Genomic DNA, 26,663 nt, shown 5'->3' with positions numbered 1-26,663 from the left:
GTATCTTCGGTTGGGCTCTCAGGGTGGAGTGTCCAGGTCCGGTGCAGAGCCGATGGGTATCTCAGCTGGGCTCCTCTCATTGTCTGGCCTGATTGCATCTTCAGTCGGGGCTTGCGGGGTGGAGTGTCCAGGTGCGGTGTGGAGCCGATGGGCATCTCAGCCTGGCTCCTCTCATTGTTTAGCCTGATTGTCCGTGTCCTGCTCTTTCTTTCAGGCTGATAAACGTCGCCTAGGGTCGTTACCGCCTGAATGGGTAGTTACTGCTGGGTTTGGGGAGAAATCCTTAGGCCACACTATATTTTATATAATTTTTACATTGTTACAAATACAGTTATATACTTATTTATTCTTTCACGAATTTTTATCCAAGGTTACATTTATCACACAAACCTTTCAGAAAAACTTTTTAAAAAAATACTAAAAAACTGACCACAAAAGATTTGCCTCCTGAGGCTCAAAGGAAGGCAATCCTGATAGTACAAAGGGTTTCTCCTGCACACATACACACAGGCACGCACATTGCCCTGCATATTTCAAGGTGTGAACTTCCATTTTCTGAAATTCCTGGGGGTGTTGACTATTGATTGCTTGTTTGGAAAAGGGTTTGCTGTAAAAAAACCTGGTAGTGCTCATTTGGACATGGATGGGTAGGATGTCCAGCATTCAGATGTGAACCAAATGTGGGGGGAAAAAAATAGTGAGAGATTGCAGCACTGTGAGATGGATCTGGAATTTCACAGAAACAGGCAGAAAAGTTTCCATAAAAGTATTCTGGATGTATGTAACTGTACCCTACAAATAAGCAGGTGCTTTTACATAGGGCTCAGTTAAAGCTTTTTCTTTCCCAGTCCCACCAGCTCCCCCTGTGTTCCTTTTCTCTCCCCTGTGCAAGGTGGCATCTATCACAGCAAATAACCACTGTGATACATCAGAGGCCTTGGATGATTCTTTTTCTTTTATTTTTTCCTTTCCTTTTTCTTTTGTGTTTTGTTTTGCTGGTTTGTTTGGTGTGGGTTTGTTTGGTTACTCAAGGTTTTTTTCTTTTTCCCCTTCTTTCACTGCAACATCTGTGGCAACTTAATTGAGTGACATACACTATTAATTTCTGGCTTTTGGCCTTGCACTTCTATTTTACAGTTGTTATTGGTGTATACTTAGTCTAAACTTCACTCTGAGCTTCTGTAATCTCAGGGATAAACTTGTGCTCCATGGCAGTGTGTAGATATGATGGTTAAATGAGGTACAAAGCAGAAATTGACACTTCCCCATCCTGCATGTGCACAAAGGACATGAATTGTATCTGCTAAGGGAGTCATTACAGGGAGGCTCAGACATTTATAGGTTTCAGCTGTGAATTACCACACACAATTTGCATAGGTTTCTCAGCTAAACATACTATAAAGTATTCTTTTTTGGCCTGCTGACCTTTAAACACATTTTTCAAAGGCAGGGGAAATGTTGATATGGTTATTTTGCTCCTCCAAATGCCCCAAATTTATCAGTTGCTGTGACTGCACATATTGATTAGGTCTTTCAGTTCCCAGTGTGTTCATACAGCCAAACAGACAGCAGGACTACATCAGTCCATCAATCAAACCCTTTCCCACAGAAACTGTGGGTTTTTGCTTGAGAGCGCAGCACAAAATTTGAATATAATTTTTGAGGAAGCAAACCCAGCATGGCATGTCTCTGCTGTTTGTGTTTCCCAGCCTGAGCTGGCCCCTGTGGCACCCCCAGGTGTCCCACACATATCTCACATCTATGAGGAGGAATCTGCTGCCTCCGTGTCAGGGAGGGAGACTGGGACACCTCAGGTGTCCCAGTGCTGATCATGAAGCGTGATAGAGATGTTTAGAGGCCAACCTGGATCTTTTGTGGGGTATCAACAGTACTAAACCCCCATCTTTTAGGCTTGATTTTGTGTACTTCACACATCATCACCACTGCACAATAAGCTGGTGTCATGGAGTTACTTTACCTTTAAGAAAGTTTAAGTTGCTGGGAACTGCCTGGAGTCTTTTCTCCTGACCAATTATCGGTCATTGCTGAGAATTGACAGCAGTTTAGGCCATTGAAAAGTGGGATCAACTTGTGAACCCTACCTTAAAGTGTAAAACCAGAGCTCTCTTGGTTCTCTTTGTTTCCTGGCTGGGAAGGGTGGCAGAGCTCCAGGCCTCCCGTTCCCTGCCCAGGCCATGCGGGGACTGGGCTGGGCCCAGCGTCTCCCGGCCGGGGGATGCGGGCCCTGCGGAAAAGTTTTCTCCGGGCTCCGGCCGGGCCGGGCCGAGCCGATCTCTGGCTCGGCTGCAGGTTTTTTTTGCTGTAACTAAATTCACTAGAAACTGCTGAGTGAAGAAAGAGACAGGCTCTAGACCTGCAGCGGGCTGGGCGCGGCGACTGCACTCTCCAGAGCAGCCATGAGGAACTTTCCATCGCAGACGGCTCCAGCTCCTGCACCGGCCGAGGCCACAGAACTACCTACAACAGCCTGGGCAAGATTTTAACTCTTTCATTTCCCAGATGAGACTTGCGGATTAATCTTTTTATCCAGAGAGAGAAAAAGAGAGTGATTAACATGAAAAGAGACTTTATAAACTACCAGTGACAGGAAAGAAAAGAAGCTTCAGAAAAGGTAGAGAATTAAGAAGATGCTTTAATTAAGCTGAAATATCTTTCTGTTAAAACTATGGAAATGGACAATAAGGTCTTGAAAACACTCCTTTAATTCATGACAGTATATAGGGAGGAATAGAGTGTTCAAAGTGTAAATTTTGAGTAAAAAGTAGAGTAATTATGGTACAGTGAAGTGCTGGAAGATTTGAAGCCTTGAGAGGCAATGAGAAAACTGTTTTCTAGTGAAGCTCACAGAAACAGATGAAGAAGACTTTTTGCCTTTGAATAACTTATCCTTAAAAAATCCCATCCCTAGACTCATGGCCCATACACACTTGGGAGTGATGTGAAAATGGGAGGAGTGGGCTCTAATAATAGCAGCTCTGGGCAGCTAACATTAGAGCAATGGAAAACTATAACAAAAATAGTTTTTCTTGTGAAAAACTCCATAAATTAACGGGGAGATACTTCTGTTTCTCTACAAAGACTGGTGAAAAGACTGTAGCAAGAATTGGGACTGTTTTAACCATCAAAGTTCCAAAGTTTTTGTCTCTTTTGTCATGTGAACAAGGGAATAGTGGGTAGACAGGGGATGAAAAGGTTTTTCTGGAAGTTTATTCTGGTGTTCTTATTATTGTAGTTTGTCAATAAACTTTCTTTTTTTTCCTTTTATGTTTTATGCCTGTTTTGCTCTTGTTCTAATCCATATCTCACAGCAAGAAATAAGTAATTTTCTTAGTTATTGGTTTAAAACCACGACAGCTGGTTACAGATATTTGATGACTTTGCCATGGAGAGAAAAACTATCCTAACGTAATTTTTGTCATGAAAGGCAGAGGGTTGCTTTCATTCTGGAAAAGAGGTGCAATCATTTAATGGTTTATTTTACAGCAGTAATTTCATGCTACTCTTTTTTTACAGCACTCCTCTGCTGGGGGGCGCTCTGTGTTTTTACTTTAAATGGTGATTTTGTTAGTGGTTTGTGTTGCACATTTTGTTGGTTGTTAATAATAATCATATCAGGAGAAAACAAAAGCTCTCCTCTATTTGTAGGTTCAGAAAACAAGAAAGATGACAGTGACACTATTAATAATACAAAATATATCTGTTCAGAATATATGGCATGCTTTTCACGTGTTAGGCTGCCTACAAATAACCTGTGTTCTTGGAGATCTCATAATTCATATTTTTGGATGAAAAAATAAAAATACATCACTTGGTGTTGCTTAACATCCATTCAGCAGAAGGGGCTGCACCTGCGAGGACAGGTAAATTTGGGATAATACAGCATGGGAGACTCTCTGTCTTTAAATTCAATAGGTTCTCACACACTACGGGCAACAGACGTGTTCTAAGGAAACGTCAAGAAAAAAGCTGGGATTACATCTGCTGGGAAAAATAAAGGTAATGTTCAGTTCCAAGTTTTGCATGAGTTATTTCCCACATTTAGAATTAAATGTCATTCACCTGCTTGTGTTTTTATGAAAGTATTTATATTTTGCTATAGGTATGGGGTTTTTTTTCTCAGCAATTGAGTAGGAAAGGCTATCTACCTGCCCTGTGCTATTCCTGGAAGACCAAATGTGCTCAATTTAACAGAAAATGAGACTTCAGAAGTACCTGTACTAGTACAATACTTTTTCCAGGAGTTACAGATGTTCTTCCCATCATGGCCATCTCCAATTTCTGCCTCTTCTTGGCCCTTCCTCCTCCTGGCTCCCAGCAGAGCTTTCCTACCTTCCTTCAGACCTCAGACAGACCTCCCAGGTCAGATATCTACATGGTTGTGGATGATTGCTTTGCAGTTTTGAAATCCTGTGTTCTGAGTAGCTGATTTAGGTCAGTTTGTTTGTTTGGAAACTGCTGGAGAGCAGCACGTCAATCTGTTTAAAAAAAAATAAAATTCCAAACCCAAGTTCACCACTGTTTTAATTTCAGAGCAGTTTAATTTCTGGAAACATTTACTGTTAGTTATTATTTGCAATGTATTCTTGATCAGTTAAAGACAGGTTACCCTGTTTTGCTCCCAAATTGGAAATTTTGCCTCTCTTGAAACTGTTGTATAATAAATAAAATATTACATGTGTCAATAATGGAAAAAAACCCAACATGTTTCTGCCTAAATATTTTCCTAGCTGATTTTTTTTTCATTTAGACCACCTATTCCTACATATTTTTATGGAAAAAGAATAAACAACAAACACTTAAAAAAATAATATTTCCTATATGAGTAAAATCTACCATACATGGCAAAACTGGAAAGGCTCTATGATTTGAATGGAAAACATTGCTTGTTCAGTATTTAGCCATTTTTACTATTTTAAGAAGGGCATATGAAATCTGCTATTTATTTATAACTACAGACATGATGCAGAAAACATCAGAGCAGTACATTTATTAGATGTCTTTCAATAAATTATGTAATTATTGGTTCTCTTTAATTCTGAAAATTACAAAGTATCTGCTTTCCTCTCACACTCATTACACTTACAAAGGGGTGCATCTGCATCAGGCTTGAGAGTCAAGGACCTCAGGCTTGCTAAATATAATAATGAATGACATGTCTTGAAAATATCATTTTTATTCATTTTCTCTAAGAGTTTCAGCATCTCAGTTCGTAACAACTGTGTAGGCCAGTCCTTCTCCATACTGCATTTTGCAAACTTTTCAATTTCTCTTGTCAATGGAGGGATGCTTCATATATCCCAGGGATAAAGAAAACATTGTCTTTTTTTGCAGTTTTCCAACAGATGTCTCACCTGGGGATCCTGGCTGGTGATAAGTACAGTTATACCTGCACAAGGTGCGGACATCTCAGTCCTGCTGAAGGCAGGTTTTGACTTCTGCAGCTGAAGGCAATATCTACATAGCAAACTGTTTTAGCAGAGAGAAGGATTCAGTGCAGATAAAATTTTCAATATTGGTCTTGAATGATGAGGGGTGAGAGCAATTAAAATATTGATACCAAGTTTAGGAGAACTGCACAGCAAAATATGAAAAATGTCATGGCCAACTATATCCATGAGGCTCCTTATTAAAAATTGTTTGAAGGAGCTTTTCCATTGTACCAGTAAGACATATTTTGAGATATTTTTCAACCATCCATCAGTCTGATTTATAATTTCAAATTATTTATGTCCTGCATGAAAAGCAGGTTTCAATTGCATCCTCAGTGCTCATGTCCTTCTCAGCCTCCTGACCACCAGGGCTTGGGATAAAATTTGCCCCTCACAGGTTTTCTTGCCCCAAGGCCAGTCTTTGAGACTTGTGCCTCTTGTACTCAGGTTGTGATATGAGTCATTCCCCCCGATTGCCAGGGAAACACTGAGTTTGTGAATGCAATAAAAGTCTGGTCTGTAACAAGTAGGTATCTAGGAGAATTGGTGTGTGAAAAGTACAGGCTGCATGACTTGAACCCTGTTGCACAAGCTTCCACAGATGCTTACCGGGCCAGAGCTCAGCCTGCACTGCCTCCTGCTTTCACAAAAGATAACCACATAAACCTTGCTCTAAAAAGGGAATTTTAGAGGTCCTTGTTGCTTAATCTTATGCAAAAAACTACTTTTCTTTATGCTTGATACAACATCACTGGCACATAACCTGTATCACAAAGACTACACAGGATCACAGCTGCTCCTTTCAGCATGTGCCAGCTCCAAGTGAAAGATTAGCAGATTATGTACACATGTTTTAGTTAAATTGGTGCTGTTAGGTGGCTTTGAAATGTGTTTGATGCTGGATTTGCTCTGGCTCAGGATTTTGTCAGCTGCCTGAGGGTGATGGTCTGGTGGTACTCTGAGGTTCCTGGTCCAAGACATGAAGAAAATTGCAGATATTTCAAAGAGACAGAAAAAATAGTTGGTACACACAGGACAAGGACAATGGTTTGACTTTTGTAATGCATGTGTTAATAAAATGGTCATTTCCCTTTGCAGGGTCAAAAGAGCAGTTTAAAGAAATATGTGGTTTACTTCTCTGGAGAGACTGGATATTCATCAACCTGTTCAAACATAGCCCTGGACTCAAACTCAGTCATTCTGGTCTATGGGAGCTATGCTTGTGTCTCTAGCTTGGGGCAAATATGAGGTGGTTTGGCTTAGGTTGCTCCTCTTTTGATCACTTCTCTACGACATTTGCCATCCTGTGCAAAATCCCAGAGGCTAATCCAGCCCATTTTCTCACCACACCTCAGCAATTCCTGGCTCCTTTCCTCCTTCCATTTCCACTTAACATGACTACACCACCTGCAACAGGGGTGAGCCACTCACATCTGTTCTGAGTCACAGTGTGTGGGCTGGAGTTTGGTGTCATTCCAACAGGTGTGATCCCTAAAAATCAGAGCCATTGGAGCACGTGTGGCATTTCAGAGTCCATGAATGTGGGAGAAAAATTCCTTCCATCTTGCACCAAGGACACTGCTCTTCTGCTAGCACTGAGGCTGGTGTTCATGGGCATGTGGTGAGAAGAGAGAGACCAGAGAAGCCCTTTCATCCCTACCTGGCTTGTGCCTTGGTTTCACCCTGAAGCACCTGATTTAGCCTTTAGAAAGGGTTTAGGTTTTATAATCATGCTGAAATGATTCTTTCATGGGAGAAATATTTGAGTATTCTAATGAGGTGTGATGGACTCTTGCTTGTACTGCCCCATTGCTGGGATTTTTTTTGTTGCTTAACTCTTGTGTAAAGAATGAAAACTACATCAGTCAGTCACTGATGTTGCATACATTTTCCTTTAACAGTGTGTGTTTGCTGCCATAGTTTGTTGGACCACATGGCTTCACTGAGGAATTCCATGGCTTTTCCATGGGTGGCTTCTCTTGGGGGCTTCTGTTCTTTTCCCCACTTACTGAAGCAGGACTCCTTGTTTCACTGCTCCAAAGAAAGACAGTTTTTTCCTTAACAGAATTAATGCTGGTTTATTTTTAGCAGGCTGGGAAGGCATTAAGCACTAAGCAGGCCCCTGAAGCATTTTTGCAGGGACTTACAGCACAGTAATTCATTTTCTGCATCTGCTGAGGCTGTCAGCAGCAGGGTCACCTGTGGTTTTGCATTGACTTGTCCTTTCATGGCACTGCTAATCTAATTAGGTGTGATAAAAGATTAATATAATTTGCCATGTAGATTTACAATGAATATCACTCTTTCTGGATTTAAAAAAAAAACCAAACAAGCATTTTCTTGACCCTTTTCAGAAGATTTTACCTTTCTGTTTTCATTAACTGCGCTCTTTCTGGGACAATTAAGCACTTTTTTTTTTTTTTAATTTCTCTCTCAGTCATAGTGAGACCTTTCTTAATCATTTTCAGTTATGAAAGAAGTATTATATGTCCATAAGCTCATTTATTTCCTTACACAGCTATCACAGTCATAGTGCTACTTGGGCAGAGAAAAGTGGCTGAGAGACCACAACACAAAGTTTGTTACTTGAAAGCTTCTGCAGAAGTATTCTGATTTATATGATATTATAATCTCTGTGAGTTTTAATTAAATCTACTGAGCAGTATTGTTCTGTCAAAAAGGTACCTTTTTACTGTGTATATTCTCCTTTGAGAACAGCTGTGCAGGGCTGTAGTGTCTGTCACCAGACAATTGTTTTAATTATACTCAGTTTTAATTATATTGGCTTTACAACTATATGGCTTTTGTGTTTCTGTAGTAATAGGTGTGTGAATCACACTCTGCATCTGGCAGACAGACAGATCTTTGTTTCGTTTATCTTGAAGGAGCAGTAAAATGTGTAGACTGGCATTGAAACACAATTCCTCCTCCCATTTTCCTTTGATTCCTGACAAATAGGTGAAGCATTTCTCAGTACTCTGAGAAATAATTTTAAACAAGCAAATAAAAGTGTCTGTACACATTTATTTAGCTATACTGTGGGAGGAGAGAGAGACAGGTGAGGTTCTTGCCACAAGATACTATCCCAGTGGTCCCAAATTGAAGGTTTATTCTCTGCAGGTTTTGTATTTGTCACTAAATCAAGTGCTATATGAGTTGCTATGGATCCAGGACTGCCAAAATTACTACAAGGGTGTTTCAGAATAATTTGGTAGGAAAATAAATTTATATTGTTTTCTTCCCTTGGTGATTCATGATTCCTGCCTTCTAAGGAAAAAGGGGAAGTGCAGAAGAGACACTATTGTGCCTGTCAAAGGAAGATATTTACAAATTATCAGTGATTATTTCCTTTTTCCCCAGGCCCTTCCAGAGGGACACAGCCTGTGATATCTCTAAACACCTGCTTGCTGCAGCCAAAACACAACAGGGCACCTTTAGAAATTTAAACCAGCCCCAGATGAGTCCCTGTGGCCTTGGTGACAATGGAGTTGTAAGGTGCTGCTGTGCACAAAACACACCGAGAGGGGTTTGCATGACAGAACATCAGAACATTGATTTAGAAGCTGCAGGGGACATCTTCCCTTCAGTGAAAGGCAAGCTGAAAATGTGGCTTATTCTCATGTTGAGAGATACTCTTCTCTTGCCCCTCTTTTCTTCACTGCATTGAGGGCCAGAGAAACTGAAGCTCATCTTCAGAGGCTGGGGACAAGCTCTCCTGTGCTTTGCACTTGTGTCACAGCAGCTCTCCACACTTTTCCTCCTCTGTATTCCATGGCTCATTTCCATCCTCCTCCACAAAACTTATCAGTGGAAAAGGACATTTTGAGGTTTGTTTTGTTTTTAGTTAAGGGGCATAGCTCCTTCCTTGCATATGCACGCCAGCTCCACTCCTGTTTCACCAGCAAGGCAATCATTGAACTTTTGCTGCACTGAGTGCATTGCCTGCAGTTGGTGTGGAATTATAATTCCTAGCTCTGAGAACATTCTTGAACAACTTCAACAAAGACCCTGAAAGTGCTGCCCAAAACTGTTTGAGACTTTGTAAAGCACAATAAGATTATAACTTCAGCCTCACTTGCTGCCTTGTCAGCTCTCTGCCATGGCAGGGCTGGAGGCAGAGGCAGAAGGAGAAGGTTTGCTGGCAGACAGCAAGGAGGATGCAATCACAGAAAGCAGGTGTTTTTGGCAAGTGATCACAGTTTACTCACACAAAACACACTTGCATTGCAGTTTCACTGGAGTAAAAGCTTGTCCTGTTTCTGGCTCAGCTGTCATAAAAGTCCACTCTCCATTCTTGTAGTTTCTTGCAATACTAGGACTGGGCAAGATACCACTATCAGATTCATGTGAGCTCTGATGGGGTTGAGACTTAGCAGTACCAAATCACAGTGATATATGGGACAGTACCAAAATTTCCTCTTTTTCCCATGTTTTGGCCTTGTATTTTTCCATCCAGCTCAGCTACATCTTTACACCTGCTTCTCTTTCCCAGAGCTGGATCGATATTATGAACAATATCATGTAATCTTCTAAATTGCATCCACTTTCATAGACAGGAATTTTACAAAGAAATATCTAAACATATAGCTTTATTTTGCAGAAAGAAAGTATCTTTGGCACTTTTATTGTGGAACTTGTAGGCAGAAAATGACTGCAGAGGTGACCCCATCTCTCAGACTGGAGCTAGGTTACTCCTGGGCCCTTCAATTTCGAAAAGGGAAGTCATCTGCTTAGTTTAAGTAAAAGGCTCTCCACTGATGGGAAAACAAATTCTGTGGTTCAGAAGTAACTTCCTTGGTTTTGCTTGTGGAAATACTTTGGAAGTAGAGCACATATCTTGTACCGTGGCACAGGGATAAAAACTGGAGGTACCCTGCTTCTGCTGGAACTCTGCTCTCCCCTGGTACAGGGAGGGTGTGTGGAACCAGCAAATACAAAAGATCATTGAAAAATTGAGACCCCAGCCAAGAATCCTGGATCCTAGAGCAAAACACAGGCCTGTGACTCATTGGGAGTCTAAAAATGAGGGTAGAATGTGTGGCTGCCCTATCTTTGGAAGTGTCTAAGGCCAAGCTGGACAGGGCTTGGGGCAACCTGGGATAGTGGAAGGTGCCCCCGCCCACGGCAGGGGTGGGACTGGATGAGTTTTAAGGTCCCTTCCAAACGTTAACCAATCCATGATTCCATGATTGTATGTGCCATCTCCTGCATGCTCCCAATCACTGTTACCACCAGTCTACCCCTGTGTGTTAGTGAAGTTTTTCTCCATTAAAACACAAAGAAAAGTTAAATGCATTTGTCTCTGAGGAAAGGACAAAATATTGATAAATGTTTTATTTATTGCAATTGATCTTTTACAACATAACAACCTAAAAAGTCTTCTCCACACTCTAGGTGTTCCAGGATTCAGAAACCACCATAAATAGGTGACTGAAAATCCTTTAATATTTAAAAAAATTAAGACCAAAAAAAAGAGTGAGACCACTAGCATGTTTCCAAACTAAAAATTCCTTTCACATGTGGAGACCATGGTGAAGGTGACAAGAACTCTCATTGAAAAATGCAACTATGTTCATTCTTGACTCAAAGGCAACTAAAAAAACCTTTTTTATATTGTTGTATCATAGAAAAATCAAATGAAATCCACAAATGTGATAATAATAGTTGAATGTTGATTGCATGTGGGAATACTTGAGTAACATAATATTTGAAATGAGCTGAATTTTGTCTACCAGTGCTCCCAGGCCTTCCAGCAGAGCTGCTGGCCCTTCACCTCATCCTCCTCCTCCACCTTGGGGGACCCCAAAACCCCCACACACACTTGGAACACACCAATCCCCCATTCCCAAGCCCTCTCACAACCCCTCCCATCCCCAAGACCTTTTTCCACTCTGGATCACACCGAAAGAACTCAAATGCCTCCCACCTTTTGGCACATCACTCCCCCAGACAAGTCCCAGTCCCAGTCCCATGACATCCTCCTTGAAAATTACCTGCCACCAACTTTTCCAACATTTTTTCCAAAAAAATGCATCTACTACCCAAAAAAATGACATATTCAGAGGGGAAAAAATGGGGAAAAAAAAAACCAAACCTTTATTTTATCTTTGGAGATTTTATTTCAAAAGAATTCCCAGTGCATTTTCCTGGCCTCAAGTTGTTGTGAAAATACCTGGGAATTCTGCCAGGTCCTCCAGTGTTTCTGGGAATTTTGTATCCTACTGCCAAGGTTTTGTTATTATTTTGAGGCAAGAACTCAGAGATCTGGGGATGTCCCAAGGCAGGGTGAGTGACACTGGATATCCTGGTCCCATGGAGATAAATGAGAAGGAATTTCGAGTCCTCACCCCACAGTCTGGGTGGTCAAGAATCCAAGTGAGAATGGGGCAGTAACAGAGAAAAAGAGGTGGGCAGGAAGAGAGGAACAATTAATCATGGAGGGGCTCAGTTTGTGGGGCCCCAAACACTGTGGTCACAATGCCCTGAAATCTGGGGTTACAACACCTCAGAATTGGGGGTCATATTGCCACATGTGTTTGGGTCTTGTTGTCCTAAACTTTGGGGTCACACTGCCCCCCTTTTGGGGTCAATACATCCCAAAATTGGGGGCCAAAAATGCATCACATGTATCCTACAGTTTGGGTTTAAATTGGCTCACACATGAGGGTCACAGTGCCTCATATTTATGGATAACAGCACCCCACAGTTGTTGTCACATTGTCCCATGTTTTGGGGTCATGGTGTCCAACACTCTTAGGTCAAAGTGCTCTACACTTGGGGGTCACATTGCCCTAGTCTTTGGGGTTGCAATGTCCCTCACTTGGAGGTCACAATGCCACAGTCTTAAAGGCTACAGTGTCTGATGCTTTTGGGGCGAAATGCCACACATTTTGGGGTCAGAATGCCCCGTACTTCAGGATCACAGTGCCCTTGGGGTAACAGTGGCCCACCCTTAGGAGTTGCAGCGCCATACGCTCTTGGCTCACATTGTCACACTCTGCTGTCAAGACACCTCACATTCTGGGGGGGGTCACAGTGTGACACATTTTGGGGTCTCAGTGGGCCACTCTTTGGGGTCACAGTGACTCACATATTGGGATCTCAGTGTCTCAAACCTGGGGGTCATGGTGCATCACACTTTGGGGTCATAATGCCCCACATTTTGGGGTAAAAACACTTCACACTTGGGAATCATATTTCCCCACACTTGGGTGTCACAGTGTTTTACTCTTTGGGTCACAATGATCCACACATCACTTTGCCCCAGACTTATGGGTCACAGTACCCCAATTTGGACTTACCAAATTGCCACAATTTGGGATCATAGTGCCCCACTCTTTGAAGTCACATTGCACCACACTTTGGGGTCAAACGTACCACACTTAGGGGTCACAGACACACTTTTAGGTCACATGGTCCCACAATTTGCGGTCAAAATGCCCCACACTTGTGGTTGTGATGTGCCACACTTGGGGGCCATGGTGCTACAAATTTAGGGGTCGCAGTGTTCTGGACTTTAGGGTCTGAATGCCACATACTTCAGGGCTGCAGTGCCCCACATAAGGGTCTTGGTGCCTCACACATTGAGGTCAAGGTTGACCAACATTTAGGGGTAAAATATCCCTACCCACTGGGATGATAACCCTCCAGTTTTCAAACTTAGCAAATAAACCTCAAATTCATACCCCAAGAAAGCTTAAGAAGCATTTATTGACTGTTGTATCAAAACCAGCCCTTGGCAATGTCATTTTTATATGGGAAAAACATTGGGATTTGGATCTTTTTGGCTTGAATTTTATATATTTCTGGCTTCCAGGGGGTGGATGGGAGATCAGGGCATTAGGGTCCACACAGAGTTAATCCATTTGAGAAAAATCCAGGAAAATGTCATGGATTTGAGGAAAAATCCAGAATTTTCCTAAATTTGGAGAGATTTGAGGTGGATTCACCTATGGGATGGGATAGATAGGAGCATCAACTTCCTGACGGGTCTGGTGGGAGATGTGGCTGGAAGAGAAAGCAGTACATCATTTCGGACAGAAATGGGTCTGTTTTGGCAAAAATGGGGAAGTATTATGGAAAACAGATTATTAATGTGCAAATAATGGGTCATTTTTATGCAAAAGTGGCTCAGCTTTATACATAATGGCTTATACATAATGGATTTGGGGGAAGGTGGCTACTTTTTGGGGAAAAATTATATTTACTATGCAAAATGGCCCATTGGGAAAAATATCTCATTACTGGGCAGAAAAAGGCCCCTTATAATGCAAGATGGCTCATTTTTTGCCAAAGCAGTCTCTTACCCGGATTGTTCCCACAGGATCTGCCTCAGTCACTGCAGATGAAACCAAAGAAACTGAAAAATTCCTTCCAGGATCTGCCCAGCCCCTCTCCCACTGACATTACTGCCAAATTTCTGAGTGGGAAAACATTTTTCTTGGATTTTGACGTAAATAAATTAGGAATTACTCACCATCCAGCAAAATCCCGGGATTTCCACATGTCCACCACTTCTCCTATGCTCTGGGCATTACGTCCATCTGGAAGCTTCAGGTCATCTCTGGGGTTTCTGTTGAAATTCCCACAGGGGGCACAGAGACGGGAGGTCAGGCCTGAGGTCACAGTGATGGTCGCCTCCCCATGTCGGGTGATGGTGACGGACATCCCAGAGCGGTGGGTGATGGTGACATTCTCAGGGGACAAAGCCACAAAGACGGAGTCAGGCATGGTGGTAGGGGGCTGGGTGAAGAGGCCATTGACCTGGGAAAATTACAGAGAATTACAAAAAACATGATAGAAGACCAGTTTGTTCTTAGGCAAAAGGCTTTAGCTTGGCCAAAGAGCCAAAATCGCTCTTCTTTTTTTTGCAAAAATGGCCCATTACTGGGCGAAACTGCTCCATATGAGATAAAGTAGCTCACTATCAGGCAAAATCTTGAGAGATTTTTTTCCCAGATCCCTCTAGATTGACCCAAACCACCCAAAACTCCCACACCTGATCCACTCACCCACACCTCCATGTTGCCGTTGATGCTGATAACACCCTCACGGACAAAGACGATGGCAGCCACAGCCGCGGGGACATTCATGTCATGACAGTCACTGACCTCCATCACCACCTTGAACCAATCTGGTGCCTCCTCATCACAGAGGGCTGACACCTTGTAGGTGCCACTGGCCAACAGGGGCCCGGTGACACCATCAAAGGTGGTCAAGGTGGCTCCAGGCATGACCCGGCATTGGCCTTCCCTCCTGGCACACACCTGTGCTCCATCATGGGTGACACATACGTGGTCCTGGGGACATTGTGTGTCCCTGCACACCAGTCCCCATGATGGGTGACAGTGGCATTCCTTAGTACAGTTGTTGAAGGTGACAGTCTCAGCTGCCTGGAACAGGAAATCTTACAGGTTAAGCACAATCTCACAAATGTAGGGGAATTTCCTGAGTTCCAAGGGGGAAATCCTAGAGAGTGAGAAATTCAGGTGGATTTGGGGAACTTTGGGCAGCTCAACCAGTTAATGGTAACTTTTTCCCTGCAAATCACAAATTTTTTGTGTTATTTGTCCTTTTTTCCCCTATTAACTGTCCCTTTTTTATCATTAATTAATAATTCATTTTTCCTGGCTGCTGCCTTGCTAATTTTCCTTTTTTTCCCCCACCAAATGTTCTTTTTGCTGTTAATGGTCCTTTTTTTCCCCCAAACCCTCTGGAACTTCCTAGATGGGGCAAGCTCAACCCCCAACCCAATTCCCAGAAAACCAGCCCCACCACTCCTCAGCCTCAGGTGTCACCTGCCTGTCACCTGACCTTGAGGTAGCGTCCCCTGTGGAGGCAACCGCAGCGCTCAGGTGACACACAGGTGTCCCCATCGAAGACAAACCCCTCGTCACACTGACACCCCTCAAAGCACCCCCAGGTGCAGCGGGCAGGGCCCACAAGGGCAGCGCAGGTGAGGTCACAGGTGCGGGTGCAGAGCTTGTAGTGGCTGTTTGGGGGGCAGGACAGGGCTGAGGAAAAAGGGAAAAAACACCACTGTTGGGACAATTCCAAAACTGTGTGGGATTTTGGCCAAAATTTGAAGAATTTCAGAAAAAAGGTTGTTTTTTTTAATTTGACAGTCTTTTTCTAAATGGGTTTTTTTTCCTTAGTTTGGGCATTTTCATCAAAACTTCGGTTTTTTCATATCAAAATTGGGGTGGTTTTTTTTTTTAATTTGAAGGCATCATTCCAAACTGGCATTATTCTTCCTAATGAAATATTTTCAGTAAAATGTTTTTAATTTTGCCTAAATGGGTAGTTTCTTCAAAAATTTTGTGTTTTTTCTCATCAGGAAATTTGAGGTTTTTCCCCAAATGGGAAGGTTTTCTGCAAAATATTTTTTTCTAAACTGAAGGGATTTTTTTTTTTCAAAATTATAGGAAAGAAGTTCCAAACTGGAGGGAATTTTTAAAAATTTGCTTAATAATAATAATAACAACAACAACAATAATAATAATAATAATAATAATAACAACAACAACATATTTTTTTAAATGGTGAGGAATTTTTTTCAGATTTGGGGCCTTTTTCACAATTGAAGGGTTTTAATCAAAAATGAGAGAGAACTTCCAAATTTTAAAGGAATTTTTGCATAATGCAAGGGGTTTTTTTTCAAAGCAGAAGGGAATGTTTCTGAAACCTCAGCAAAGTCTTTTTTGCAAGTCTTTTTTAAATATAAGTATTTTTTGAAATTCGATTTTTTTTCATTATTTTAAGGGGTTTTTTTAATATTGGAGTGTATTTTTTAAAACTCAAAGGAATTTTTGCAAAATGAGGTTTTTTTGAAATGCAGGGAAACTTTTTCAGAATTTGAGGCAACATTTTTCAAAACGACAAAATTTTCCCCACCTGAGGGAAATCCTTTCCATAACTATTTTTCCAAAACTGGAGAGATGTTTTTCCCAAAATTTTAGTTGTTTTTTTTTTTTTTTTCCCTGGAGAAAATGTAGCTTTTGAAGATAAGAGGACCTGGAGTGGCTAAGTTCTTTCTGACTTACGGCAGAACTCCTTTGTCCTCCACACTCCAACCTCAGCGCCAGCGGCTTGGCAAGCGGCAGTGTATGCCTGCAGCGCGTGGCACAGGGTGGTGCGGTCCCCGTTCGCGACACAGACGTCATGGACACAATGGGTGAAATACTCCATGGGGCTGACACGCGGGTGACACCCCTGGAATGGCCCTTCTGCATCACGGATGATTCCACAGGATCTGTTCCTGCTGTACGTTGCTTCATTGGCGACATCACACCTACTGCACATGCCATCATCACAGCCATCACTGCATGCTCTTTCCTTCTCTGGAACCTTCCAGGAGGTGACAAATTCCTGGGTGGTTCCTGCCAGTGCCCCACTGGGCAGCCGGAAGTCATCACTAGGGTCCCCATCATAGTCACCACCCAAGCCGCACAGCCGGCCGCGGTAGACATCGGGGACAGTGATGAGGAGGAAGGTGGCTGTGTTGTACAAGATGCGGATTCCTGCGGCAGTGTGGAGAATGATGTTATTCCCCTCTTGACCAATGCGGAGGTTCTTGTCCTCTGTCACCAGTGGGAGGGTATATCGCTCCAAGTCCACCTGGAATGGGGATAGGGTGACATGTGTGACACTTGGAATAGAGTCACTAGGCCCCATTCCATAGTCACAGTGTAGCTGTGGAGGGCAAACACCCACATTCCTTATAATCAGGGCATCACAATGGGAACTGGATCCTCTCCACAATTCACATTGTACCCATGGATAGACACCACCACCCTCTTCACCACATCACCATGGGAGTCTCCAGACTTACCATCACCTCCCACCTGCGTCCCCGCTCCATGATGATGGTGTACCCATGGATGGATACCATTACCCTCTTCATCAGCACTGGGTCACCATGACTGCCTGCCTCATGCTCCACCAACACCATGAAGTTGACCAGCTGTCGTGCCGGCTCGCACACCTGTGCAAGGATGTACGTGCACGATCCTGGGATATTGAAGGTGCGTCCATCAAAGGTGACATAGTGGGGGTCTCCTGACACAACCAACCGGCCGTAACCAGTGGGGTGACATCCCAACACCCCATCTTCTACCCGGCACTCCTCGTGGGCGCTGCAGAATGCCTCCTGGCAGGTCACTGTGCTGTTGGTGCTGCAGCGGCAGCGCTCCCGGCATGAGGGGTAAAACTCGGTGTCTTTCTGGTAGTAGCGACCAAGGTACTCACAGCCACACTCAGAGTAGGGGACACAGTCAGAGCCACTGAGGACATACCCGGTGTCGCAGAAACAGCCCTCAGAGCAAGGAGATGCAGGACAGGAGGCGGGGATGGAAGGGGTGTGGCAGGTGGGCTGGCAGGGGCTCCCACAGAGCTCATAGTGGGAGTGAGGAGGGCAGGAAAGAGCTGGGGAAAAAAAAAGAAGCAGATAGGGAGTGAGGGGAATATCCAAAGTGTAGGGGAGTCCCTCAAGGAAGAAAGGAAGAAAAGAGGGAGGGAGGGAGGGATGAAGGGAGGGAACAAAGAGGGAGAGAAACAGGGTGGGTCAGGGAGGGAGGGAAAGGAGGAGAGGGGAGGGAGGATCCTGTTTGCCCCCATCCCACCCACACTCACCGCAGAACTCTGCTGTCCTCCATGTCTCCACAACTACCCCGTGACTCTGGCAGGCAGTGACGTAGGCAGAGACACCCTGACACACCGTGTCACGATGTCCCTTGTAGTGACAGGCATCAAAAGCACAGTCCTGTAGGAATGGCTCTGGGCTGATGACATGGTGACACTCTCGGAAGGGTCCCTCTGCTTGGGCAATCACCCCACAGTACCTGTCTCCACGGTACAGCTGCACCTTCACTGCATCACACACCAGGCACTCTGAGCCACAACCAGGTGAGCACCCAGGGACGTCCCCCACTTTCCAGCTGTCACCCAGCTGGGTCTCATCGGAGGAGCGGTGGCCACCAGGGGTGACAAGGTCATCATCAGGGTCACCATTGGCATTGCCGCAGAGGCCACAGACAGCACCAGAGTAGGTGGTGGGGAGGATGACACGGGCATAGCTGTACCAGTCAAAGGTGACAATGACACCGAAGTCAGTGGTGACAAAGCCATGGACGCCACGGTAGAACACGGAAAAGTGGGGGTGGATGAAGGGAAGAGACACAAAGACACCATCCACCTGTGGAAAGGGGAGGAAGACAAAAGGTGGAGACAGGAGGGAAGAGGTTTGAGATCATAGTTTGGTAGTTTTATTTTATTTTGTTATTGTATTTTTATTTCTATTATAACTTGGTTTTAATTTATCTTATATTTTAATCCAATTTTTTCTTCTCACATTTATTTCTTCTTATTGACTTTTTACTGGCTTTCATTTCTACCTTTATGCTTTTTATTCCTATTTACTTTCTTTTGTGTTTTTATTTGAATTATTTTTATATTTCAATTAAATTTTAATATATTATATATTTACTATAATTTGGGGTAAAAATTAGGGAAAAATAGGAATTTGGCTGAAAAAGAGGAAATTTGCAACAAAAAGTTGGATTTAGAGGGAAAGGAGGATTTGTTAGGAAAAGGGGAAAGCATGGGAAAGAAAATGGAGTTTCATGGAAAACAGATGACTTGGGGAACTAGGAGGATTGGGAAAATAGGATTTTTAGGGGAAAGAGGTGATTTTGGGGGAAAAAGTAGTATTTGAGAGATGAACGGGGGATTTGAGTGAAAAGAAGAGAACTTGGACAGAAAAAGGAGAATTTGCAAAGACGCATTTTAGGGGAGAAGATGAAATTTTTTGGTGAAAAGGGAATTTTGCAGGAAAAAAATAATTTTGAGGGCAAACTGGGGAACTTTGTGGAAAAAGAGGAAACTGAGAGGAAATGAAGAGCAATTTGGGGGAAAAGGGTGGAGTCCAAGGGTAAAAAGGGATACTTGGTGAAAAAAAAGTATTTTGGGAGATAAAGAGTATTTGAAGGACAAAAAGGGGGATTTGGGAGGAAAAAAGGGGGCATCTGGGGTGAAATGGAGAGTATGGCATAAAAAAAGGGTACTTTGGGGGGAAAGGGAAGATTTCAGAGGGACAAAGATAATTAAAATGGTAAAAAAGGGGAATAAGAGGGAATTTGGGGATGAAAATAATTTTTTGAGGGAATTTGGGATTCCTTGAGGGGTTCCCCACCTTGACTTTGCGTGGGTGTTCCTGGCTCATGCTGATGACACTCGCATAGACCTCCAGGTTGACAGTCTTGGTGAAGGACACGGCATGGCTGCCGCGGTGGTTGTTTTCCACGGTGACATTGAAGGGGACCAGGGTGGGCTTGGGGATGCAGAGAGCAGCAAACTGGTAGATGCAGGAGCCTTGAAAGTCAAACCTCACACCATCAAAGGTGGTGTAGTGTGGGTCACCCGTCCCAATGCAGGTGTAGTGCTTCTTGGGTGTACACCTGGCAATGCCATTAACTATGACACACTTCTCATGGGATCTACATCCCCCTGGCTTACAAGTCACCATCCCTGAACCCTGACACTGGCACTGCTTCTGGCAGCTCCCATCTTCCCAAAATTCCTCATGGATCTTGTAGGAGCGATTGTTGTGGTAACAAGCAGAGCCTGTGGTGCTGGGGCTGTTTGTTGCCTTGATGTCTACAAGAGATATAAAAGTCTGTGAGACATCACACAAGGATGGTCCTCAGGATAGCCGCAATGGAATTCCATGTGTTGTGGACACCTGAAGTCAAATCAGGAGGGCTTAGCAGTATTTTAGGGAAAACCAACCAATACAAGCCTTCCTTGTAATGGAGGTGTTGGTTACATTGACACCTAAACCAATCTATAGTTCAAGATACACCCACAGGGACAACCCTCAGGAAACAAATCTCTGCACAATTCCCTGGTTTTTGGGCAGCTGGAGTGAGATCAGGTAGATTTTGAGGTCATTCCATCCCCACTGGTTTTATTGATGCCTACAACAAAGGTTGTGGAGTCCATGAGTCACCAAGAAGGGATGGCCTTCATGAAAATGCTGGTATAATTCCATGTGTTACAGACACGTGGAGTCAAATTAGGTGGATGGGTGGATTATGGGATGTTTTGGGGCTGAAAGACACATTGATTGTGTTGATGCCTACAACTATTGCTCTAGACTAATACCCACAGCTCTGTTCGTACATAGATCCTCTTCTCCCTTCCCCACATCCTCACAGACCCCAGCATGAACTCACCACACCCTTCCATGCCCTGTACAGTCTCCTGGTCTCCACAATCTTCCTGGCATGAAGAATCTCTCCAGCTTTCTGCCCAATCCTCGCCACCTTCACCAGGAATGCCATTGGGAACCATGGCTTCATCATCTGTATCGTCATTGAAGTTGCCACAGAGGCCACAGCTGGCCCCAAAATAGCTGCTGGGCACTGCCACCATGATAACCTGGTCCTCATCATAGGTCACCTGCAGCCCAAAATCCGTCTGGAGGATGGTCCGACCCTCATTTTGGAAAATCTGGACTTTTCCCTCTTCCAGGGTGGCTGGAAGGTTGGTGGGCTTGTGGTTAACCTTGTGGGGCAGGAAGATGAGCAAGAGGGTTAAACCTCAGAAGGTGGTGTCCAATCCCACAAAAAACACATAGGTACAAACACAGGGAGAAATGATTTTGTGAATAATCAGTTTTCATTATAAACCAGAATTTTTGCCTCTAGTTCCTAGAGATTTACACCAAGAGAACTCAAAAATCTGAACAATTTTCTACATCTTCTGAGCTAATCTTGTTTATATGAAGACCTAGAAAGGCTGAAGCCCTGAAGGGCTAGAAAAAAAAGCAACACATTCCACTTGGAAAACTGATTTGGAATGGAAATATTTCCCCAAATTCCACTGGTGTGGCAGTTGCACTTATTTTTTAAGGCCAACATCAATATTGCAATCATTTATCCTCACACTTTTTTTGGTGTTTTTCCTTTATTTTGGGAGGTCAAACTCACTCAGAAATTTTAATCCACTTTGAACAAATGGGGTTTTATTGGGAACAATGTATCCGACACCTGGGGAAACTCACCTGGACAGCCTTGTCCTCACCAGCATGGATGGAGATATTGTAGGTGTAGACGTAGACATTGGCCAATGGTTTCTGGGAGTGATCCCGGCTCCGCTGCTCCTCCACAGTGAAGGGCTCCAGGGTGGGGTCTGCCCCACAGTACCTGGCCAGTGTGTACCTGCAGCCACCACTGGAGGACACGGAGGCCCCATCAAAGGTGTGGTACTGCAGGGATGGGGAGCCTGTGCAGGTGCCCAGGTAGTCATGGCGACAGGTGGGTGAGCCCTTGTCCAGGTGACAGCTCTCCTTGGAGCGGCACTGCATCTGCCGGCAGGGGTCTGCAAGTTTATTAGTGACAGAGGATTAAATTCTATTAATTGATTATATTATTGATATGTCTAAGTATATATTTGTTTATAGGTTTTGCATGCTTTCATATCTGATTTGTAATTCCACCTAAGTTTTTCTGTTTTATTTATAAATACCTATATATTATCTCTGTTTAGATATTATTTATCCACATATTGCTTATGTATTTCCATAATACAGAATTATTAAAAATATAATAATTTTATAATAATAATATAAAATTATATAAAAATATATACTAATAATATAAAAATATAATAATAAAATATTATTCTAAATAATGTATAAATATAAACATGTTATATTATATATATATTTGTCTCTAGTACTTAGATATTTACAATTTATTATGTTTATATTTATAGTGATTTTTATATATTATTTATGTATTTCTCCATTGATTCTTATTCATTTATCATATTACATTTAGATTTTTTTAATATTATTCCCATATGTTTGTATTTTTAAAATATTACCATTATAATATATATTATATTATTATATTACAATATTATGCAATGCTATTATTTTTATTTAATTGATCTTTGTTACTTGCATGATTACATATAATTAAATATAATTAGTATAAATATCTGTTATTGATATCTATATAATTCTATATCCTTTATTGATACCAAAGTCCACCTCCACTCACCACTGTCGCAAGCTCCCTCTGCTCCATAGCGCTTCCCTTGTCCCATCCCAATATTCCATACCCCAAATGCCACCGTCTCATGCTCCACACGATGGATTCCAAATCCACTTCCCAAATTTATCCCAACCCACGAATATTCTGTCCCGGGGATAGGCTCCCACACCACACTCCCTAATGGCCTCTGGTTCAGCAGTATTCCAGCAGTTTCTGCCGTCTTGGCTACCAGCAGGATGTGGTTGTCGTATCCCTCCAGCGCAACAATGCTGTAGGAGTTGCAGTAATTAGTTATGTCTGGGATGCTGACAAAAAACGGCTCAAAGGCCACTGCACCACTGTTTCTGCCACTTCCCAACAGAAAAACCTGGACACCATCTTCGGAAGTGAGGAACACGCCCTTTGGAGATTGGGTGTCATAGAGCAGTGAGTGATTGGGTTGTATCTCTCGTGTGGTCTCAGTGACTTCACCATGACCTGTGACACGTGTTGGTTGGGCAGCAGTGATGTAGATGAGGTTGGATTGTCCTTGGAAGGGCAGAGGTGGCACAAGGAAGGATTTTCCCCACTGGGCAATAGGGTGGAGCTGTTCCACCACATGATCACAGCGGCTCAGCCTGCCCACGCAGGTGTGACCGCTGAAAACAGCCACCGGTCTCTGTGCCACCACCCGTGTTCCAGAAAGATCAGCTACACTCTGGATCTGTGCTGCTTGGAATGGCTCCAGTGGGATGGTAAGAGTGGAGCCACGTTGGTGCAGTTGTCCACGAAAGATCACATCGGCATTGAGGTGAATGTTGACTGTGGTGGGTTGATCCCAAGCGGCCACCACAAATTGGGCATTGCGGGTGGGGCCAGGGTTGGGAGTGACCACGTGATATTCTGTCCCCCACCTGTGGACCGGAATAATAACAGCAGAGTCAGCTGCCATGGGTTTGTCATTGACCATCACTGCAGTGATGGTGGCAGTGGTCTTCACCACCACAGTGTTTTCAAAAATTTGGCTTCCCACCATCTCGGCTTGGGGTGGGATCTTCACCAGGACTGGTTGGTTGGCAGCTGCCTGCACCGTCATCCGTAATCCCGGTCTCTTCATGGAGATGGTGGCAGTGGTGGAGGGGGAATGGCCAGTGAGGAGGAGGAGGCGGAAATCGCTGTGAAGGGTGCGCTGGTCACCATTCTGTAGGAAGGCCACCAGGAACTCATCACCCAGGTGAGGTGGTGACATCTCAGAGGTGATGCTGGGAACATAGAGGAGAGCTGGGGGGAGGAAGAAGAGAGGTGGGTAATTTCATGGATTATTGATTTGATGAAGATTTGATTGGTTTGATGGATAACTGGTTTGATGGACAGATGATTTCATGGACCACTGATTGCTAGATTATTGATTTGATAACTTGATCAGTTTGGTGGATTATTGGTTAAGGAATTATTAATTTAATGGGTTAGTAATTAGATAAATTATTGGCTTGATGGACTTTCAATCTGATAGGCCTTTTATTTAATTTACTAGACTATTAATCTGGTGGATCATTGATTTAATGGATTATTGATTCAATAGATTATTGAACCAATGGACTTTTGAGTCAATGGATTAATAAATTGATGGACTTTTTATTGGGCAGACTGTTGATTTGATGAAGTGTTAATTTCATGGGTCATTGATTTTGATTTGACAGTTTATTGAGTTTATGGACTATGGATTTAATATGATGGGATATTATTTTGGAGAAAAAAATGTAAATTAACACAGATCTGGTGGATTATAGCTTTAATGGATCACAGATTTGATTGACTTGATTGATTTTATGAACTATTAATTTGTTAGATCTGATTTGATGGAGTGTTAATTTGATCATTGATTTGATTAATTTTTCATACACTCATTCTCCAGTTAGAGAAAGAAGTGAGTGTGAACTTCAGCTGGGAGAGTAAACTCTGAACAAATATTTAATGAATTAGATTAATCTGTTGGATCATCATTCACAAAAACAAACCATTTGAACAATCATGAATTTGATGAAAACCCAATTAATTTCCTGGGCAAAAGATCAAGCTTTTGAGCTGGGAAATCCTTCTTGTGGGCAGTAAAACCCTTATTTTGAGGAAATTCATTATTTCAGGGGAATTTTACAGCTTTTGGGGCATTTTCTCACCTGGTTTCAACTTACCTGAGAACATAACAATCCAGAACCATTTCAGCACGTATGCTTTTTCTGAGCTGCTATCCATGATGTTCTGGGTGCAAAAGGTAAAAAAACACTCAGATTCTCATATTTTTTTAAATCTCACTAGAATTTTCCCAAAATTCACCATTTCTTGACATAAAACTCAAAATCTGTGTGTTTCAGCTTTGTACTCATCCCAAAAATCAGTGTTGTACTGAATTTGTCCCCCAAATCTGTTCTTCTCATTCAATCTACCCACAACTTCTCTGTTTTAATTGCATTTACTCAAAAATTTGAATTTTATTGTACCTGGAGTCAAAATTGGATTTTGGGGGGTGTCTTAGTTTAGGGCAAATTAGGAAGGAAAACTCCAAATGGGGATTTCCCCAGGAAAATGCCCCTCCCCACTAACTGGTCCGGGAAAAGAAAAAATTCCTTAGAGAGAAGTGGAAAAAGCTGTTTATTTAACAGAAATTGAGTAATATTAAATAATAAAACCTCTTGCTGTTCGATGGGATGGCAAATCTAGGAGGGAGAAAAAAAAAAAAGTCCTTTTCATGTGGTGTAGCTCGGCTCGCTCAGGTTCTTATCAGTCCCTCCGTCGCTGGAAAGTACCGAGGCCCAGGCCCCGGTGGGCCACAGGCGTGAGCTCCCGGGGTTTGGCTGGGTGTTCAGTCCAGAGCAGGCTTGCACAGATCCAAGAAAATTGGGAAAAAAACAAACAAAGTTCCAGGGAACTCCTCTGCCTCAGCTAGCTAAAACTAACTAAAAGCCAGAGAGAAGCTCTGTCCCGCTGTCTGTCCGTGCTGCAGACACCACAGTCCAGGCGCGGGATGTGTGGGAGTGATGTTTTTCTTTAACACAAACTGCGCGCTTCTTCTTCCCCCTCTCTTGCTCTCAAAGCCAGTCTTAAAGGTGCAGAACTTAATATATAACATAAACCAGACGACTGGGGATACCAGTATCATAAAGTCACCCCAGGACAGGGGGCCTTTCCACACGCCTTCCTCCACCATACCAAGTACTTAGAATCTCTTTTCCCTTTTCCTCTTTTCTTCTTTCCCCTTTTCCTCCCATTTACTTTTTCCTCTTCTTAATTTTTTGTGATTTCCTCTTTTATCCTTATTTCCTCCATTCTTTCTTTTGCTTTTTTTTTCCATTTTCTCCTCTTTTCTCCAAATCCCATTTTTCTATCCAAATCCCCTTTTGGCTTTTCCATTTCTTCATCTTTTTTCCCTTTTCTATCCCCTTTCCCATTTTTTTACTTCTCCACTTACTTAATTTTCTTGCCCTTTTATCCTTTCCTCCCCCTTTTCCCTTTTCTTTCTCCACTTCTTTAATTTTTATTTTCTTCTTCCTCCTTGGTTTCTTTTTCCTACCCCCTTTTCTCTTGCCTCACTCTTTTCCCTTTTCTGCTTTTCCCCCTTTCCCACATTTTCCCCTGTTTTTCTCCCTTCTTTCCTTAGTTTTCCTTTCCTCCCCCTTTTTCTATTTTCTCTTTTTTTGCCTTTTTCTCCTTACCCCACATTTTCCCATTATTTTTTCTTTTCCTCTCTTTTTCCCAAATTTCCCTTTCCTCTCCCTTTTTCCTTTCCTCCTTCTTTCCCCCTTTTCTTCTCTCTTCTTCCTTTCCTTCCTTTTCCTCCTCTCTTGTTCTCTTCCATCACTCTATCCTGCCTTTTTCTTCCCCAAATCCCTTCACAAACCTTCCAATCCCACTGCTCCCAGGACTGAACTCAGGGCCAGGGAGGGGGGCGTGGGGGGCGGGAGTCGGGGACTGGGGAGAGGAGAGGGTTTGAGGAGTTTTCAGGTGGATTTTCCCACTTTAGAGTCTTTCCTGCCAAAAAAACCTATCAGTTATTAGATCTATGTTTGCCCTTACCTGCCTTTGGCCCTGTTTGATCCCAGCTTAGCTCTGTATCCCCAAAGAGCTCCGTTTTATCCCCAAATCTGTGAAGAAAACACAATCCCAGGACGGGAGATCTGGC

The 26,663-nt window shown here is 43.0% G+C and overlaps 1 protein-coding gene across 3 annotated transcripts; it reads right to left on the bottom strand.

The window, feature by feature from the left end:
• Positions 1-13,141: 13,141 nt before the first annotated feature.
• Positions 13,142-26,663, bottom strand: LOC102111420 (IgGFc-binding protein-like). Of its 3 annotated transcripts, none has more exons than XM_014262051.2 (14): positions 26,558-26,663; positions 24,679-24,745; positions 22,514-23,767; positions 21,511-21,827; positions 20,681-21,011; positions 19,639-20,102; positions 18,081-18,642; positions 17,281-17,873; positions 16,493-17,066; positions 15,264-15,463; positions 14,462-14,842; positions 13,927-14,213; positions 13,757-13,788; positions 13,142-13,457 (listed from the first exon to the last, which is right to left on the bottom strand). In XM_014262051.2, the coding sequence occupies exons 2-13, from the start codon at positions 24,737-24,739 to the stop codon at positions 13,782-13,784; spliced, it is 5,031 nt and encodes a 1,676-aa protein (XP_014117526.1). In that variant the 5' UTR covers positions 24,740-24,745; positions 26,558-26,663; the 3' UTR covers positions 13,142-13,457; positions 13,757-13,781. The 3 variants fall into 3 exon arrangements, with proteins under 3 accessions (XP_014117526.1, XP_087910607.1, XP_014117524.1); XM_088054481.1 differs by lacking the exon at positions 13,757-13,788 and adding an exon at positions 25,174-25,361 and having other exon boundaries at positions 26,558-26,657; XM_014262049.2 differs by lacking the exon at positions 13,757-13,788.

The sequence above is a fragment of the Pseudopodoces humilis genome, chromosome 4 (genome assembly GCF_049639895.1).
Source record: "Pseudopodoces humilis isolate 2021_Gansu_Grassland_sample_001 chromosome 4, ASM4963989v1, whole genome shotgun sequence".
NCBI classification, from domain to species: domain Eukaryota; kingdom Metazoa; phylum Chordata; class Aves; order Passeriformes; family Paridae; genus Pseudopodoces; species Pseudopodoces humilis.
This window is presented reverse-complemented; position numbering and strand designations above follow the sequence as displayed.

Bases quoted from the DNA above. Each gene is read 5' to 3' on its own strand.
- LOC102111420 (XM_014262049.2), bottom strand. From the start codon at position 24,739: ATGGATAGCAGCTCAGAAAAAGCATACGTGCTGAAATGGTTCTGGATT. The intron at 21,828-22,513 runs GTGAGTGGAGGT...ATAAACTTGCAG, and splicing joins AGAGGGAGCTTGCGACAGTG to ACCCCTGCCGGCAGATGCAG. The intron at 17,874-18,080 runs GTGAGTGTGGGT...TTTTTTCCCCAG, and splicing joins GAGGACAGCAGAGTTCTGCG to CTCTTTCCTGCCCTCCTCAC.